We start from the raw sequence: 14,214 nt of genomic DNA, 5'->3' as shown, positions 1-14,214 counted from the left end.
AGAGAATGAGAGAGAGAGAGAGGAGGAGAATTTAGTTGGTTAAAAAGGGGCCCCACCCAACTCTGACGTGGAGAATGGGAGAGAGAGGGGAGAACTTGGGATGGGAAAAGATCTGGGATGAAGTAGCTGGTTCGATAATAAAATTTTGAAAAAAAGAAGTTGACCCTAATCCTAATTCCCTTTGGCCAAATTAGCACAAAAGAAACCGACCGTCCCTAGAGCAAGTGGTAAAGGGTTTGGTGGTTGATACTCGAGATCCAAATTCGAATCCTAATTGATTCACATTTTTCAATTAAATTTATTTCTAAATGAAATAAATGAAGCGAGTAGCGTGCTATCTATCTCTCAAAAAAAAAAAAAAAAAAAAGCTTGAAAGAACACCACGTTGAATTTCAACTAAAAAAAAGTGGGCCATACCCATTTCTTCTGCTCAAATCAATGTGGAAAACAGGGAAGAGTGAAGAATTGGGATGAAAAAAAAGTGGGCTACACTTCAACTCTCACCCGTTCAGATCAACGTGGGAGCATCACGTCCAATTTCAACTAGCGCTTCCATATACGTTACAGTGTAGATTGTGTCTATCAAATTAAATTATATAATTTTATAATATTAATTTCTAAAATTAAATTTGTTTATGCAATGCAACAATAGACTGGGTGCTGATAGTAATTTGTTATAGTTGAGAAGGAGATAAAGTGGTGGAGGAAAAATGTTCCGTACATCGAGTGTACAAATAAATTTTATACGTTACATTTCTAAAATCTTATTATAAAAATTTAAATTATATAATTTTTTACACATAGCTTTTTATATTATTTAAATTCTATATATAAGTTAAAAATAAATTGTATAGCAAAAGATGAGAAAGAAATTAATGGAGAATGAAAGAGAGAGGAGAATTAAGTAAGAAAAAAAAAGCCAGATCAACGTAGAGAATGGGAGAGAGAGAAGAATTGAAATGAAAAAAAATGGGCCCATCCCAACCTGTTTTGCGCAAATTAACGAGGAAACACCAATTTGGATTTCTACTTAAGTTTTATATATAGAAGATATGTAGATTAAATAGATTTTTTGAGGAGAATACTTAGTCTACAGAAAAAATTATAGTCCCTACAATCTCTCATCCAATGATCTTTCATTCTCATCCCACTTTTTCTAATCCTTAGTGGCAAGATTTGTAGGAAAAAAATGCCTTTTATGTTAGTAAAGTGGTAGGATTACAGCTAAAAGTGTGTTGAATGTAAAGAGTCACCTGACTTAGAAGTAATTCTAAAATTGCTTCTAAATTTTTATTATTTTGTGTTGAGAATTGTTCCGCTTTTGATTTAAAATTAAGTGATTTTAGTCAAAAAAATAAAAGATTTTGCCAAATTAACTAATTATTTTATTAAATTTAATAAGAATAGACTAATTAACGGTTAATAAGTAATAGAGTTATTAAATTTGATAGCTAAACTAAGTATGAAAACTCAAATTAAAAAAAAAAAAAGACATGGAGGGTCTCTCAATCAAAAAAATATAAATATAATTAAGTGAGTTATTTCAAAATGCTTAGAAAACTGTTCATATATTTTCATCTGTTAAAAAATCCATCTCTCACTGACTGTTTCTAATGCAAATGATAAAATGATGATTGGTATTCAAGGTCATAATTTTGAAAGTTAATTATTTTATATTTCTAACTAAATTTATTTCTAAAAAATTAGAGGAAGCACCGTGCACTACACATTTCCTTTTATCCAAAATTATTTGGTTTATCAAAATACCTAGCGGCATTCATTTCTAATAGTAAAAAACAAAGCTCAAACACTTTCTAAACTTTAGAGAGTAAACAAATTGATGAACCATGAGTTTCTAATTTTGACAACTAAACACCCAAAACATTATCAAATAATTCAATCATCCTTCCTCTATAAGAAAGTTGCTAATTAAATATCTATTTTCGACAAATGTCTTGCGAGTGATCTTGTGAAGCTTCAAAATATATTAAAATTTGGTTTTTCTTATTCTAACGATTGAGAAAAGTAATAGTTAAAATGAAAGATGGATTTAATTTGTATATTCTTCAATCCGTACATTGACCAATTAAACTATTTGCCTATAGGCCATTTTTAAATTTGTTCACTCCATTTTTATTTTATTTGGATTGAGAACCCCCCTTCACTATTGATTTTTCAAAACAATGATATTTCAATTCCTACAAAGGCATCAATATAAATACATGTCTTTAAAAGAGCAGTGAGAAAATCGATATATGATGTACATCCCATTCATTTAAAGATGGTGTACTTTACTAGTCACAACAACATAACTAGTGGTGAAGTTTTCACTCCTTGGATGGATAGAATGTATGTCATACACGTCTCCTAGAGTGTATGTATAGCATTTTTTTAAAAAAAACTTTAGGGGGCAATTTCAAAATATACAATCGGTGAGGGGTCTCCGTACATTTTTATCGTAAAATTAACATCCAATAATTCAACCTGTTTCGTGGACCGGTCTCCTCGTTTACTCCAGTCACCCCTACAAACGTCAATCCACAAATTTGTCCACCAATTTCCACAAATTTCATTATCACAACAAATTTGATGGTTGTATTGAAATAGCAATGCATTGTATTGAATATACTTTTAGTAGGTTCTTTTAGTTAGCCACTTGCTTTATTTTTTACAATGCGCTAATGTGCATTTACAATTAAGTGGTACTACAAAAAAAATTTCAATATAGGAATGCTTTTTAAATAACACCTGAAAAAGCATCTTCAAGCTCCCTACAATATAGCAAATATCGACATTTCAAAAAGTATCGTCATATAAATCCTCTATTATAACAAATAAACTTATTAGATGATAAACTTCATTGTTATTTTTAATTTTTGACATTTTAAAGTATTAGGATTTCAAAAAGCCCTTATAAATTATGATGCTTTAAAGCGTCACTACAACAAAAAAGGTCTATAGCGACACTTTTAAATGTAGGTACATGTCAAAAAAGTGCTACTATCTAAAATTACCGACACTTTTAAAAAGTGTTGCTATATGTGGGGTCGCTAAATATATAGTGACAGTTAAAGAATGTCGCTATAACCTAAAAGAGTGCTGCTAATTTACCAACACTTATTTAAGTATTTAGCAACCGCCGAAACTCTATCTCGTTGGCTGCGGTGGCGGAGGAGGACGACAGGAAAGGCTCTTCGTCTAGAATTTCAGTGGATTGAGTGAAGAGAGAAGAAAAGATGGCAATTGATTTTTCTTTTTTTTTTTCTTTTCCGTTTGTAATCGGGCCAAATGGACTCGGTGTGGTGGGTTGAGTAGAGTAATCTTTTATTTTTGGTTGGATTGGGCTTTATATTTAGGCATTAGTAGATGTTTTTTTAAGTTTTAGAATAAATGGGACACTTACTCAAAAGTGTCCCAAACATGTGTTCCTATAACCTAATTCTGTTGTAGTGCGTCAAAACAAATTTTATCAACACTTGGCATAAGTGTCGTTATATACGTGGCAACATTTTAACCGGCACTTTTAAATGTTATGCTAGATTATATTAGGACGATTTGAAATATCGGTAAATATAAAATAAAAAAAAACATACTTAAATGTTAATTTTCTTCTAGTATGGTCTTAGTTATCTACTTAGTTTATTTTTTACGGTACATGAATATACAGCTACGTACAAATAGGAGTAGATGCTTTTCGCTACCTGCTTAGCTAAAATATGAAGTAATTAAATTTCAAACTTAAAAACTCGAATACTAATTATTAAGCTTTTAACCAATTACCCTTAGTGACATTTTGCAGAAGCATTGCGTTACTAGGTACATAAGTATTGTGGCACCATGGTATTACTACCTTACGACAACTAATAGGATTTTTGACTAAGCGTGGAAGTTAGTTTGTTGTCAATCCAGTTGCCAAGATTAAATACCAACCAAGAGCTACTGCAGGATCACTATACATTGGTTTTAGCTTTCTCTTGTCTAAGTTCGTAGAATGGAAGGCTTTTTCCATGCAGTATTTTTTCTCATCATTCTACTATATGTGATCTTCACCACCTGGTGCACCGCCACTGCCGCTGCCGGGATCAAAGAAGCTGCATCCGACCGCGCTGCTCTCCTCTCCTTCAAGTCCCTAGTCGATGACGCTCCGTTCGGAGCGCTCTCCTCGTGGAACAACGGCTCTCTCCACTACTGCAGGTGGCGTGGTGTCTCCTGCAGCCGCCGCCATCCCGACCGGGTCATGGCCCTCAACCTCACATCTCTCAGCCTAGCCGGTTTCGTATCGCCCGCCGTAGCCAACCTCACATTCCTCCGGACGATGGACCTGTCCGACAACAAGCTAGGCGGGCACATCCCGGAGGAGTTAGGAAGCCTACACCGGCTGCGATATCTCAACCTGAGTGTGAATTCTCTTCGCAGAACGATCCCGTCTTCGCTTGGCAATTGCTCTAATCTTCAACAACTCATCTTGGCAGATAATAAGCTCAACGGTGAGATCCCGCCAACTCTATCGCGTCTTTCCGGTCTTAGAGATCTTCTCCTGAATCAAAACATGTTACAAGGGACGATCCCATCCAATCTAACAGAGTGTAAAGAGCTTCAGGTTGTCGATCTAAGGAATAACTTTCTCACAGAAGAAATTCCACCAGAGCTTGGGTACATCCAAAAGCTAACATTGTTAGCACTCAGCTACAATAATCTTAAAGGAGCCATCCCTGCTACTTTGGGCAATCTTGCTCAGCTTCAATGCCTTGATCTAAAATTCAATAGCCTTTCTGGGTCCATCCCGGATTCACTTGGGAATCGCTCTTCCCTAGTCTATCTTTCTTTCGGCAAAAATAACTTGTCAGGACCCATCCCTCCATCCTTCGGTAGCCTTCTCTCCTTGAACATACTTGAAATCCAAGTGAATAGTCTCACAGGAACCATTCCGCCGACTCTTACGAACCTGTCCTCTCTGAGCCAGCTTTTGCTACGAGAAAACAACCTTCATGGTGAAATTCTTCACTTTGCAGAACTTCCACTCCTCTTTTACCTGGACTGCTCTTCTAATAATCTCTCCGGGACGATCCCAATCTCGCTCGGACGACTTTCATCTCTCGAATATCTCAATCTCGGGATGAACAACTTAACAGGGGAAATACCGTCATCCCTTTACAATCTATCATCCCTGAAGAACTTATATCTCTTTGATAACCAACTCGAGGGAACTCTACCCTCCAATATCGGAAATGCTCTTCCAAACCTTCAAGTCCTTAGTATGGGTATTAATCAGCTTGGGGGGCGAATTCCAGCATCATTGTCCAATGCTTCTGGGCTGAACGACCTTGAGCTATCGGCCAATGCATTCCACGGCACGATACCGCCAAGCCTTGGAGCCTTGCAGAGTCTTTTGTGGCTTGAACTGCCCGGCAATCGACTCGAAGCCAGGAAACCTAGTGATTGGAGCTTCATTACAGTGCTGACCAACTGCACCAGTCTGCAATTGTTGGATCTTGCATACAATCTACTTCAAGGCATGATGCCCAAATCAATAGTCAATCTTTCCACTAGTCTTAATTTGTTGGCACTCAGTAACAACCAATTATACCAATCGAGATTGAGAAGTTCATCAATCTAACTTTTCTTGACATGAGCATTAACGATCTTCGAGGCACTATTCCTGTAGAAATCAGTCATCTTTGGCAATTACAGTATTTAGATCTGTCACATAACGTGCTTTCGGGTGAAATTCCTCCGACTTTGGGCAACCTAACACGAATGGACAAGCTGTTTCTCAGCAGCAACGAATTTGAAGGAGCCATTCCGCCGACATTAAGCAGCATGTTAATGCTGGAGTTGTTAAATCTATCAAATAATAGGCTAAGCGGTAGCATTCCGAAAGAAGTTTTCAGCATTTCTTCGCTCACAAACTTCCTCGACTTGTCGCATAATTTACTGAACGATTCATTACCTTCAGAAGTAGGCAACTTGATAAATGTCAGGGAGCTTGATCTCTCAAATAATAGGCTCTCTGGTGAGATTCCAAACACCATCAGCAAATGCGCCATCTTGGAAATCCTTCATCTGGAGAATAACTTATTTCAAGGGTCCATTCCTTCCTCTATTAGCAATTTAAGAGGCCTCAAAGAGCTTGATCTCTCAAAAAACTTCTACTCAGGCCAAATACCAGCATTCCTTGATGAGCTCCCGGATCTACGAAACTTGAATCTCTCGTTCAACAGTTTTGAGGGTCGAGTGCCGATGAAAGGGGTCTTTAGGAATGCGAGCGAAGTCTTGCTTGTTGGAAACCCTAAGCTCTGTGGCGGAATTACAGAATTACACTTGCCGAAATGCACTTCAGATGCCTTTGCGGCAAAACATCACTCTAATTATAAACTCAAGGTAATACTCATTCCTATCTGTGGAGCAATTCTATGTTTGATTATAATCATGTGCTTGCTTGGGATTCATCACTTGATAAAAAACTCACAGAGAAAGCCGTTGTCGAGGTTTTCCTTAAGAAACCGACACACGAAAGTATCTTATGATGAGCTCTTCAGGGCTACAAATGGGTTCTCCTTAGATAATCTAATTGGCACGGGAAGTTTTGGGTTAGTTTATAAAGCCGCCATGAACTATGAAAGCGCCGACATCGTTGCAGTAAAAGTGCTTAACCTTCAACAGCATGGGGCTTTCAGGAGTTTCATGTCTGAATGTGAGGCCCTGAGAAGCATTCGACATCGAAATCTTGTGAAAATTCTTACATCGTGCTCTAGTTTGTATCACCGCGGTAACGATTTCAAGGCCTTGGTTTTTGAGTACATGCCTAATGGAAGCTTAGAAGAGTGGCTACATCCAAATGCACGCAAGAATAGGCCATTCAGAAGCCTAAGCCTAATCCAGAGGTTGAACATAGCTGTCGACGTAGCCTCGGCATTAGAGTATCTTCATCACGGAGGGTCCGTGCCGATTGTTCACTGTGATCTTGAGCCCAGCAACGTCCTTCTTGATGACGATATGACGGCGCATGTGGGTGATTTCGGGTTAGCAAAGTTTTTGCGGCAACCGCCTGACGAATCATCTGAGCGTTCATCTACCAGCACTGTGGGAATCAAAGGATCTATTGGTTATGTTCCTCTAGGTGAGGAATATGCAATAAAATGCTAACTATTTTCATGCTTTACGACATTTTAGAAAGAAATGCAACACATTTTTATCTGATTCCTAACTATACTATGTCTAATATTTTTTGCTGCTCAGCAAAAAACAAGTGAATAGCATAACTTTAATAAATAAAATGATAAATTGAGTGTACGAATTAGTAGAAAAGGGGAAAAAAATATTGTAGGAAACAAAAAGGATACTACATATTAGCTACAAAAACCGACATACTAGAGTTAGAATCAGCTGCTTGATGCTTACTACTAAAAACAGATTATATGATTACTAAACACGCAAGAGCATAAACTTTATTTATACTTATGTAATGCTGTTTTAGAGTCAATTTATTAACTAAAAGATCAAATGTAGTTTTTGTAACTATGGCTTGGAAACAGTGGGAACCAAATCCAAATCGAAATGAATTCACCTGACAATCTTGTATTGTATGTTTCCAATTAACATATGTTGTGCAGAGTATGGAATGGGCTGTAAACCATCTAGGCTCGGCGATGTGTACAGCTACGGAATTCTTCTGCTCGAAATGTTCACTGGAATGAGCCCCGTCGACAACAAGTTCAAAGATGGACTGAGCCTTTGTGGATATGTTCGTGCTGCTGCTGCTGCTTCTCCTGAACATCTCATGGACATCATAGACAGAAACCTGCACTCAGTTGATCAAGCTTATCGCGAAGAGCGTGTGCGAGATTGCTTAGTTTCGGTGTTTGACTGTAGTCTCTCATGCTCGAATGAATCACCACACGAACGATGCGACATGACGGAAGTCTCAAAGGTGCTGAGTGCAGCAAGAGAGAGGCTTCTTAGCTAAAAGCAGTTTTGCTCCTTATGTTGAAATTTTATAAGAAACTAAGATCGTACCTTCTGTCATGATTTCGATTTCTGTATCCGAATTGTTGACGGTGATCCTTGCTCGTGGTTCGTTCTCGTTCGCGATTTGCAAAGTAGCGAAATATTTTGAGTCTAATTCACTTATCCCCGGAGATGGAGCAGTCACAGACAATTATATTAGGGTTAGACCGGGACTCCCGGGACTCCCGTATGTTACATATTTATATATAACTTGATATAAGGATGTTAAATCACGTCCGTCCATCAAGGACGTGTCCAGATACATCCTAACCGTAAGATCTACTATATCTTTATAGATCGACTTAAATAGATTGACTGTATCTTTATGGATCGCCTTAAACATATCACGTGGGCCACATCCAACATTCTCCCACTTGACCTAGTGATATATTCATTACCGCATAGGCGATACAAAAATTTTATTAGGTACCAAGTAAATTATACAGTCAAAATCTCTCACTCGACGAAGAAATCACAATACTTTGATCACAGCGGTTATGCCCCAAAAGATGGAAACTTCCTCCCATGTATCAAAAGCATGAATTCCTTAATCAAATAACTTTATGAGTTACAACCGTATGAACTTATTATAAGTTCAACTCAGAGTTCCACTTTAGTGCACAATAATACTTTAATGTACAAAAGATAACTTTATGCACATATGTGCAAAAATTAAAATGCGTTCTTACTCAAATAAGAATAGTCTTTAAAGTCTTTATACAAGAAGAAAATACTTAAATTGTAAATGGACTCAAGATACCCATATGATGAATATGATCCTTGAATTTGTTTGCCGGCAATGATTTAGTCATAGGATCAGCAATCATCATCTCGGTCCCAATGTGTTGGATATCCACCTTCTTCTTGTCGTATTCTTTCACAGCAAGATACTTTATATCGATATGTTTGCTGCGATCTGTAATTCGACTATTCTTGGCAAAGAACATTGCAGCAGAGTTGTCGCAATAAATCTTAATTGGCCTTGAGATAGAGTCGACAACTCTTAAATCTGAGATAAAATTTCTCAGCCATAAAGCCTGTGACNGAAAAAATAAGAAAAGCGGTAGAAATCAGTGCATCGCACTTTTCCCTTTATCCAAAAATTAGGGATAGTTTCTTTTTTTTTTTTTTTTTTTTTTTTTGATTAAACAGGGATGAACCCTATTTTAGAGAAGGATACATCGACGCCAACCCCGTAAGGTCAGAAAAGCAAAACTCGCCCCTACCCGACTACACCCACAAAAACCGATCGTCCCTAGAGCAAGTGGCAAAAGGTTTGGTGGTTGGTACCTGAGACCCAAGTTCGCATCCTAGTTGATTCACATTTCTAGCTAAGTTTATTTCTAAATGAAAAAAATAAAACAGGTAGCGTGCTACCTATCTCTCTCAAAAAAAAAAAAAACAACAACGAAAAGAAAACCGAAAGCAAAACTAATTAATTATCTAATGATGCTTTCCATAAGCTGACAATGCAAAGAACTCTTTGTCCTAGATTTTCGTAGTGAACTAGTCGATTGTCGAAAATTCTCCTGTCGCGTTTCTTCTATATCTCCCAGCAGGCACTGCATTTATTTTTCCCAGTCAGTAGCCTCCTCTGTCGACACCAACACGCTATTGTCCCTCCCGAGAAAATGAATCTCAGTTGGTGTGCGCAGGAAATCTATTCAGCAACCAATTCCACACCGATCTAGCATAAGTGCAGTGCAGTAAAAGATGCTCAAGTGCGGTGCAGCAACCAATGAAAATTAGGGATAATTATCTATATATCCCCTAAAACTTCTAAAATATGTTATATATTCTTGCTTTTTTATTTTAAATATACCCTTTGTATATTTCTTCATTATTCAAAATTACACCTACTGTTAGTTTTCGTCAAGTCATCTCGAATTAAACTTCTATCAAAATTAAAAGATTTAAATAGTTCTTTTGTTGATGATGATAGAAGGGTATATTTTAAAAGCAAAAAAGTCAAAATAGTTTTTTACCACTAGCCAAAAGCAAATAAGACAAGTTGGTAATGTTAGAAGGATAAATTTGAAAGAATAAAATAATAATTTTATAGAGATAATAGCTAGCAATTGCTCCTAAAAATTATATGGTTTATTGAAATACCTGGCAGCAATCATTTCTCCTAGGGAAAAAAAAGAAAAGTACAAACACTTTCTAAACTTTAGAGCCTTGGCAAATAGGTCCCTGAGTTTTTAATTTTGACAACTAGAAACCTTAAACATTATAAAATAATTCAATGACTCCCTTCCTATATACGAAAGTTACTAAGTAAATGTCTATTTTTAACAAATTTCTTGCATGTGATCTTATGAAGCTTCAAAATATATTAAAAACTGCCTTTTTTATTCTAACACTTGAGAAAAGCAATTAATTAAAGTGAATGATGGATTTAGTTTGTATATTCTTCAATTGTTGTATTTTAGTTTTATCACGAAAAGAGAAGAAATAGGTTTTTCTTTTGTGTTCTGAAACTTTGCAAGATCATATCTGTAAAACATGCTACCAAAATGGCTTTTTAATTAGTAGCTTTTCTTGAGAAGATTGAGTGACTAAACTATTTGATTATTTTAGAAGACCTACTGGTCTAGTTGCTAAATTAAAAATTAGAGGGTCATTTGACAATAGTTTAAAGTTTAGGAGTTTCTTATGCATTTATCTCTTCCAATTTTAATACGTTTATACGTAAAAATGTATGGAGATCCCATCGTATAGGCCATTTTGAAATTTGCTCCCTTCATTTTTATTTTATTTGGATTGAGACACCCCTTCACTATTGATTTTTTAAAAAATGACATTTCTGTTCTTACAAGGGCATCTGTGTAAATACATGCCTTTAGAAGGGCAGTAAGGAAATTCTCCCTTTTAAAAACTTAAAGAGCACTATTTCATAACAACCTATAGTTGAGGGGGTCTCCATACACTTTAACCTATATACAATGGAAAATACTTCTTGTATACCCCAAAAGGAGGTGTAGATTTTACACCCATAATTCTAGGGTTGATAAAAATAGAATTAATTTTTAGTAAAAAATTTAAAAAATTAATATGATAAGAATGATCTTAAATGGAATAGAATAAAATGTACATCTCACTTTAAAATGCACCTGTAACATTGCTCACAAACAATTAACCTGGCTCTAATAATTTGTTCTATTTCATGGACTAGTCTCCTCGTTTACTCCGGTCACCTCTACCAAGTCAATCCACTAATTTCCACAAATTTCTTTATCACAATAAATTAGATGGTTGTATCCACTAATTGACCAAAATTTCACAAAATTATTTATCACAACAAATTAGATGGTTATATTGAAATAGCGATGCATGAATATACTGTTAATAGGTGCTTTTAGTTACCGACTTTGTTTATTTTTTATAATATGCGAATGTGCAACTACAATTCGGCGGCACTATAAAAAATCTCAATATAAGAACGCTAGCTTCTTAAACGATATTTGAAAAAACATTCCGAAGTGTTCCTATAGTATAGCAAATATCGACGTTTCAAAAAACGTTATCATATAAACCCTCTATTATATCAAACTAATTTCTTAGATGATAAAATTTATTATTTTTTTTAATTTTCTTATTCTTTAAATATCAGGATTTCAAAAAATCCTTAAAAGTCCTAACGCTTTAAAAAGTCATAATATATTTCACCGACACTTAATATAAGCATCGATATATATATAACGACTCTTCATTTGGCGATGTTTTAATCAACACTTTTAAATATCACGTTAAACTATCTTAGGACGATTTTAAGTATCGTTAAATATAACAAAAAAAAAATTTTAAATATTAAATTTCTTGTAGTGCGGTCTTAGCTATCCACTTCTTTTAATTTTTTGTAGTGCACGAATATACTGTTAAATATGTCTCGAATTCTAGTACAGCTCTGCTAAACTCTAATGTTCCTCTTCTATTTGATCTCGTCTATTTAATTTAAGATATTAAATTAATCCTAAAATTATCGACATAGCGTCCTATCATTTAAGTGTGATTTTTGTATAATCACTTATTATGTATTAGTGATTTGAATAAATGTATACACATATTAACTGAAATATTACCTCTTCATATTCCTTTTACGCTTTAGATTGCGGAAGCATTAGAAAGATGGACATATGATATGATTTTTGTATATTAGTATAGATAATTTGGATGAGAGTAAGCAATATTTGTATCCATTCTTTGTTATGTGAAGTTTTGATTTCGTGCTGTGCTATATTGTTAACCTACCTATGGATTATAATTTTTGAAGATTACTCCACTTGTAACTGCTTCGCTCGCAACGTCTGATACTATTGTTTCCATCGATGGCTACGAACCACTAAATATTTTTGTGTGCTTTTTGATAAATTTCTCTGCACATCTCTTCATTCGAATTCTATTTTCGTGATTTAGCCAATTTCCGACTTGCTAACTCACAGAATCTCCCTCGGTGGTTTATGGTTTAATAACAAACTGGTATCAGAGCCTGGAGTGTCGCTTTGGTTTTAAGACTCGACGAATTTAGAGACCGAGATAGTTTGATTCGCTGATTCGACGGGGCAAGCGTTCTGTTTCGCTCTACCGACAAGTTGTCGTTCTGATCACATCGAGGTTGCCAAAGAAATAGTTTGAAGATGAAAAGATTGCAGTCAAGAATCCCGCGGATTGCTTCATTAATTTTAGGCATCAAAGTCAAGTATTATCCGTAAACTTGTTCGCATGTGCAGTAACTTCAGGATTCTTGGATATTTGGGAGAAACATACGAATTTCAAGGCCAAGGTGAGATTGTTAAATATGCTCTGAATTCTAAGTACACAAGGTCTTCTAACCCTATTCTGTTTTAATATCCATTAGTTAATTTAAATTAGCCTAATTTATCGAATATCCTAATGCTTAGGATTTGTATTTCCTAGATTATTTTTTTGTTTGCTGTGTGTTTTTTGCTCTTTTGTTTTATGTTTTGGTATTAGGATTTAACACCTATTATAAATATACCCTATCCTAGTTTATGGCTGGAAGATAAGACGAGGGAATATAGTGTATGTTTTGGGATTAGGAGTTGATGAGAGAAGCATTATTGATACACCACTTTGATTATAAGAAGATCTCTCCGCTCCGCCTTCGCCCGGGACGTAGGCGACTTGGCCGAACCAGTAAATATGTGTGCTTTATTTTTCTTCTCTCTTTTCGATCTCTTCATGATATTTTCGTATCCACAAACTAGATCTTCTCTGTTTAGTCTAACATATAACATTTACGAATAAAAGTTAGGTGCTTTTTAGCTGTATCCACTTAATTGAAAATTAAAAATAACTATTTTGAATTTAGGATCGAATATAATTAAAAATTTCGCCAATTACCGCTTTAGGTGCGTGGTATTCGAGTTACTGACAGGATTACAGCCAGATCCTGACAGGATAAACAGTGTTGTAATCGCATATGTAATCTAGTCGTTAATGTAACATTACAAATCGAGCAGGATTACATCGAAAATATTAACGGGAGGGGGGTCGTGTATCTTGCATTACTGAAACCCGTTAATACTACATATTATGTAAAATGATAATTTTACCCTCCAACAACCCCAAATCTAATTAACAGTATTATTTTCATCTCTCTCTCGCCTTCGTCCCAGCCCTCTCTCTCGCAAGCCGCTTTCTCTCGCTCTCTCTCGACGTCTCTCTCGCGCACGAACACCTATCATCTTCTATTGCGTCGTCCTCCCAAGTAATCATCACGATCTCCTTCCCTCCATTCGTCATTTCTGCAAAAATCAATATTCAAATGACTACAACATGGGCAATTTTGAAAAAAACTATACATTTATGTTAGGATTACTAAATTTTATAAACTGAACCAAACATATTAATGCTATAAACACTGTAATCTAGTATTACATTACTGTATTAAACCAAACGCTCTAATGCAGCATTAGTAGTAATCTCACGCCGAAATCCAACATACCTGGATATGTCGAGATACTTTGTAATATTACATAACTCGAACCAAACGGGCCCTTAGTGACATTTTGGAGAAGTATTACTGTACCTAGTATTCTGTATTACTAGCTTACGGCAACTACAGGCTTTTTGACTAAGCTTGGTAGTTTCTTTGTTATCTATCCAGTTGCCAAGATTAAATACCAACCAAGAGCTACTGCAGGACTGCTATGGCTTTAGCTTTCTCTTGTCTTAATTCGTAGA

At 35.7% G+C, this 14,214-nt stretch overlaps 2 protein-coding genes across 2 annotated transcripts; both read left to right on the top strand.

Moving 5' to 3' along the window:
- The first annotated feature begins 3,991 nt into the window (after positions 1 to 3,991).
- LOC109704033 (LRR receptor-like serine/threonine-protein kinase GSO1) lies at positions 3,992 to 5,617 on the top strand. The gene has a single exon (XM_020224773.1). It carries the CDS (start codon positions 3,992 to 3,994, stop codon positions 5,615 to 5,617), a length of 1,626 nt encoding a protein of 541 aa, XP_020080362.1.
- An 11-nt stretch (positions 5,618 to 5,628) lies between these two features.
- Positions 5,629 to 7,966, top strand: LOC109704032 (probable LRR receptor-like serine/threonine-protein kinase At3g47570). Its single transcript, XM_020224772.1, has 2 exons — positions 5,629 to 7,120; positions 7,614 to 7,966. The coding sequence occupies exons 1-2, from the start codon at positions 5,629 to 5,631 to the stop codon at positions 7,964 to 7,966; spliced, it is 1,845 nt and encodes a 614-aa protein (XP_020080361.1).
- Positions 7,967 to 14,214: the final 6,248 nt, after the last annotated feature.

This window comes from Ananas comosus, unplaced genomic scaffold, assembly GCF_001540865.1.
Source record: "Ananas comosus cultivar F153 unplaced genomic scaffold, ASM154086v1, whole genome shotgun sequence".
NCBI classification, from domain to species: domain Eukaryota; kingdom Viridiplantae; phylum Streptophyta; class Magnoliopsida; order Poales; family Bromeliaceae; genus Ananas; species Ananas comosus.
The sequence above is the reverse complement of the archived record's forward strand: the minus strand, read 5'-3'. Positions and strand labels throughout refer to the sequence as shown.

Excerpts from the sequence above, each read along its gene's own strand:
- LOC109704033 (XM_020224773.1), top strand. The coding sequence starts at position 3,992 with ATGGAAGGCTTTTTCCATGCAGTATTTTTTCTCATCATTCTACTATAT.
- LOC109704032 (XM_020224772.1), top strand. The coding sequence starts at position 5,629 with ATGAGCATTAACGATCTTCGAGGCACTATTCCTGTAGAAATCAGTCAT. Across the intron at positions 7,121-7,613 it reads TATTGGTTATGTTCCTCTAG|AGTATGGAATGGGCTGTAAA; the intron begins GTGAGGAATATG and ends TATGTTGTGCAG.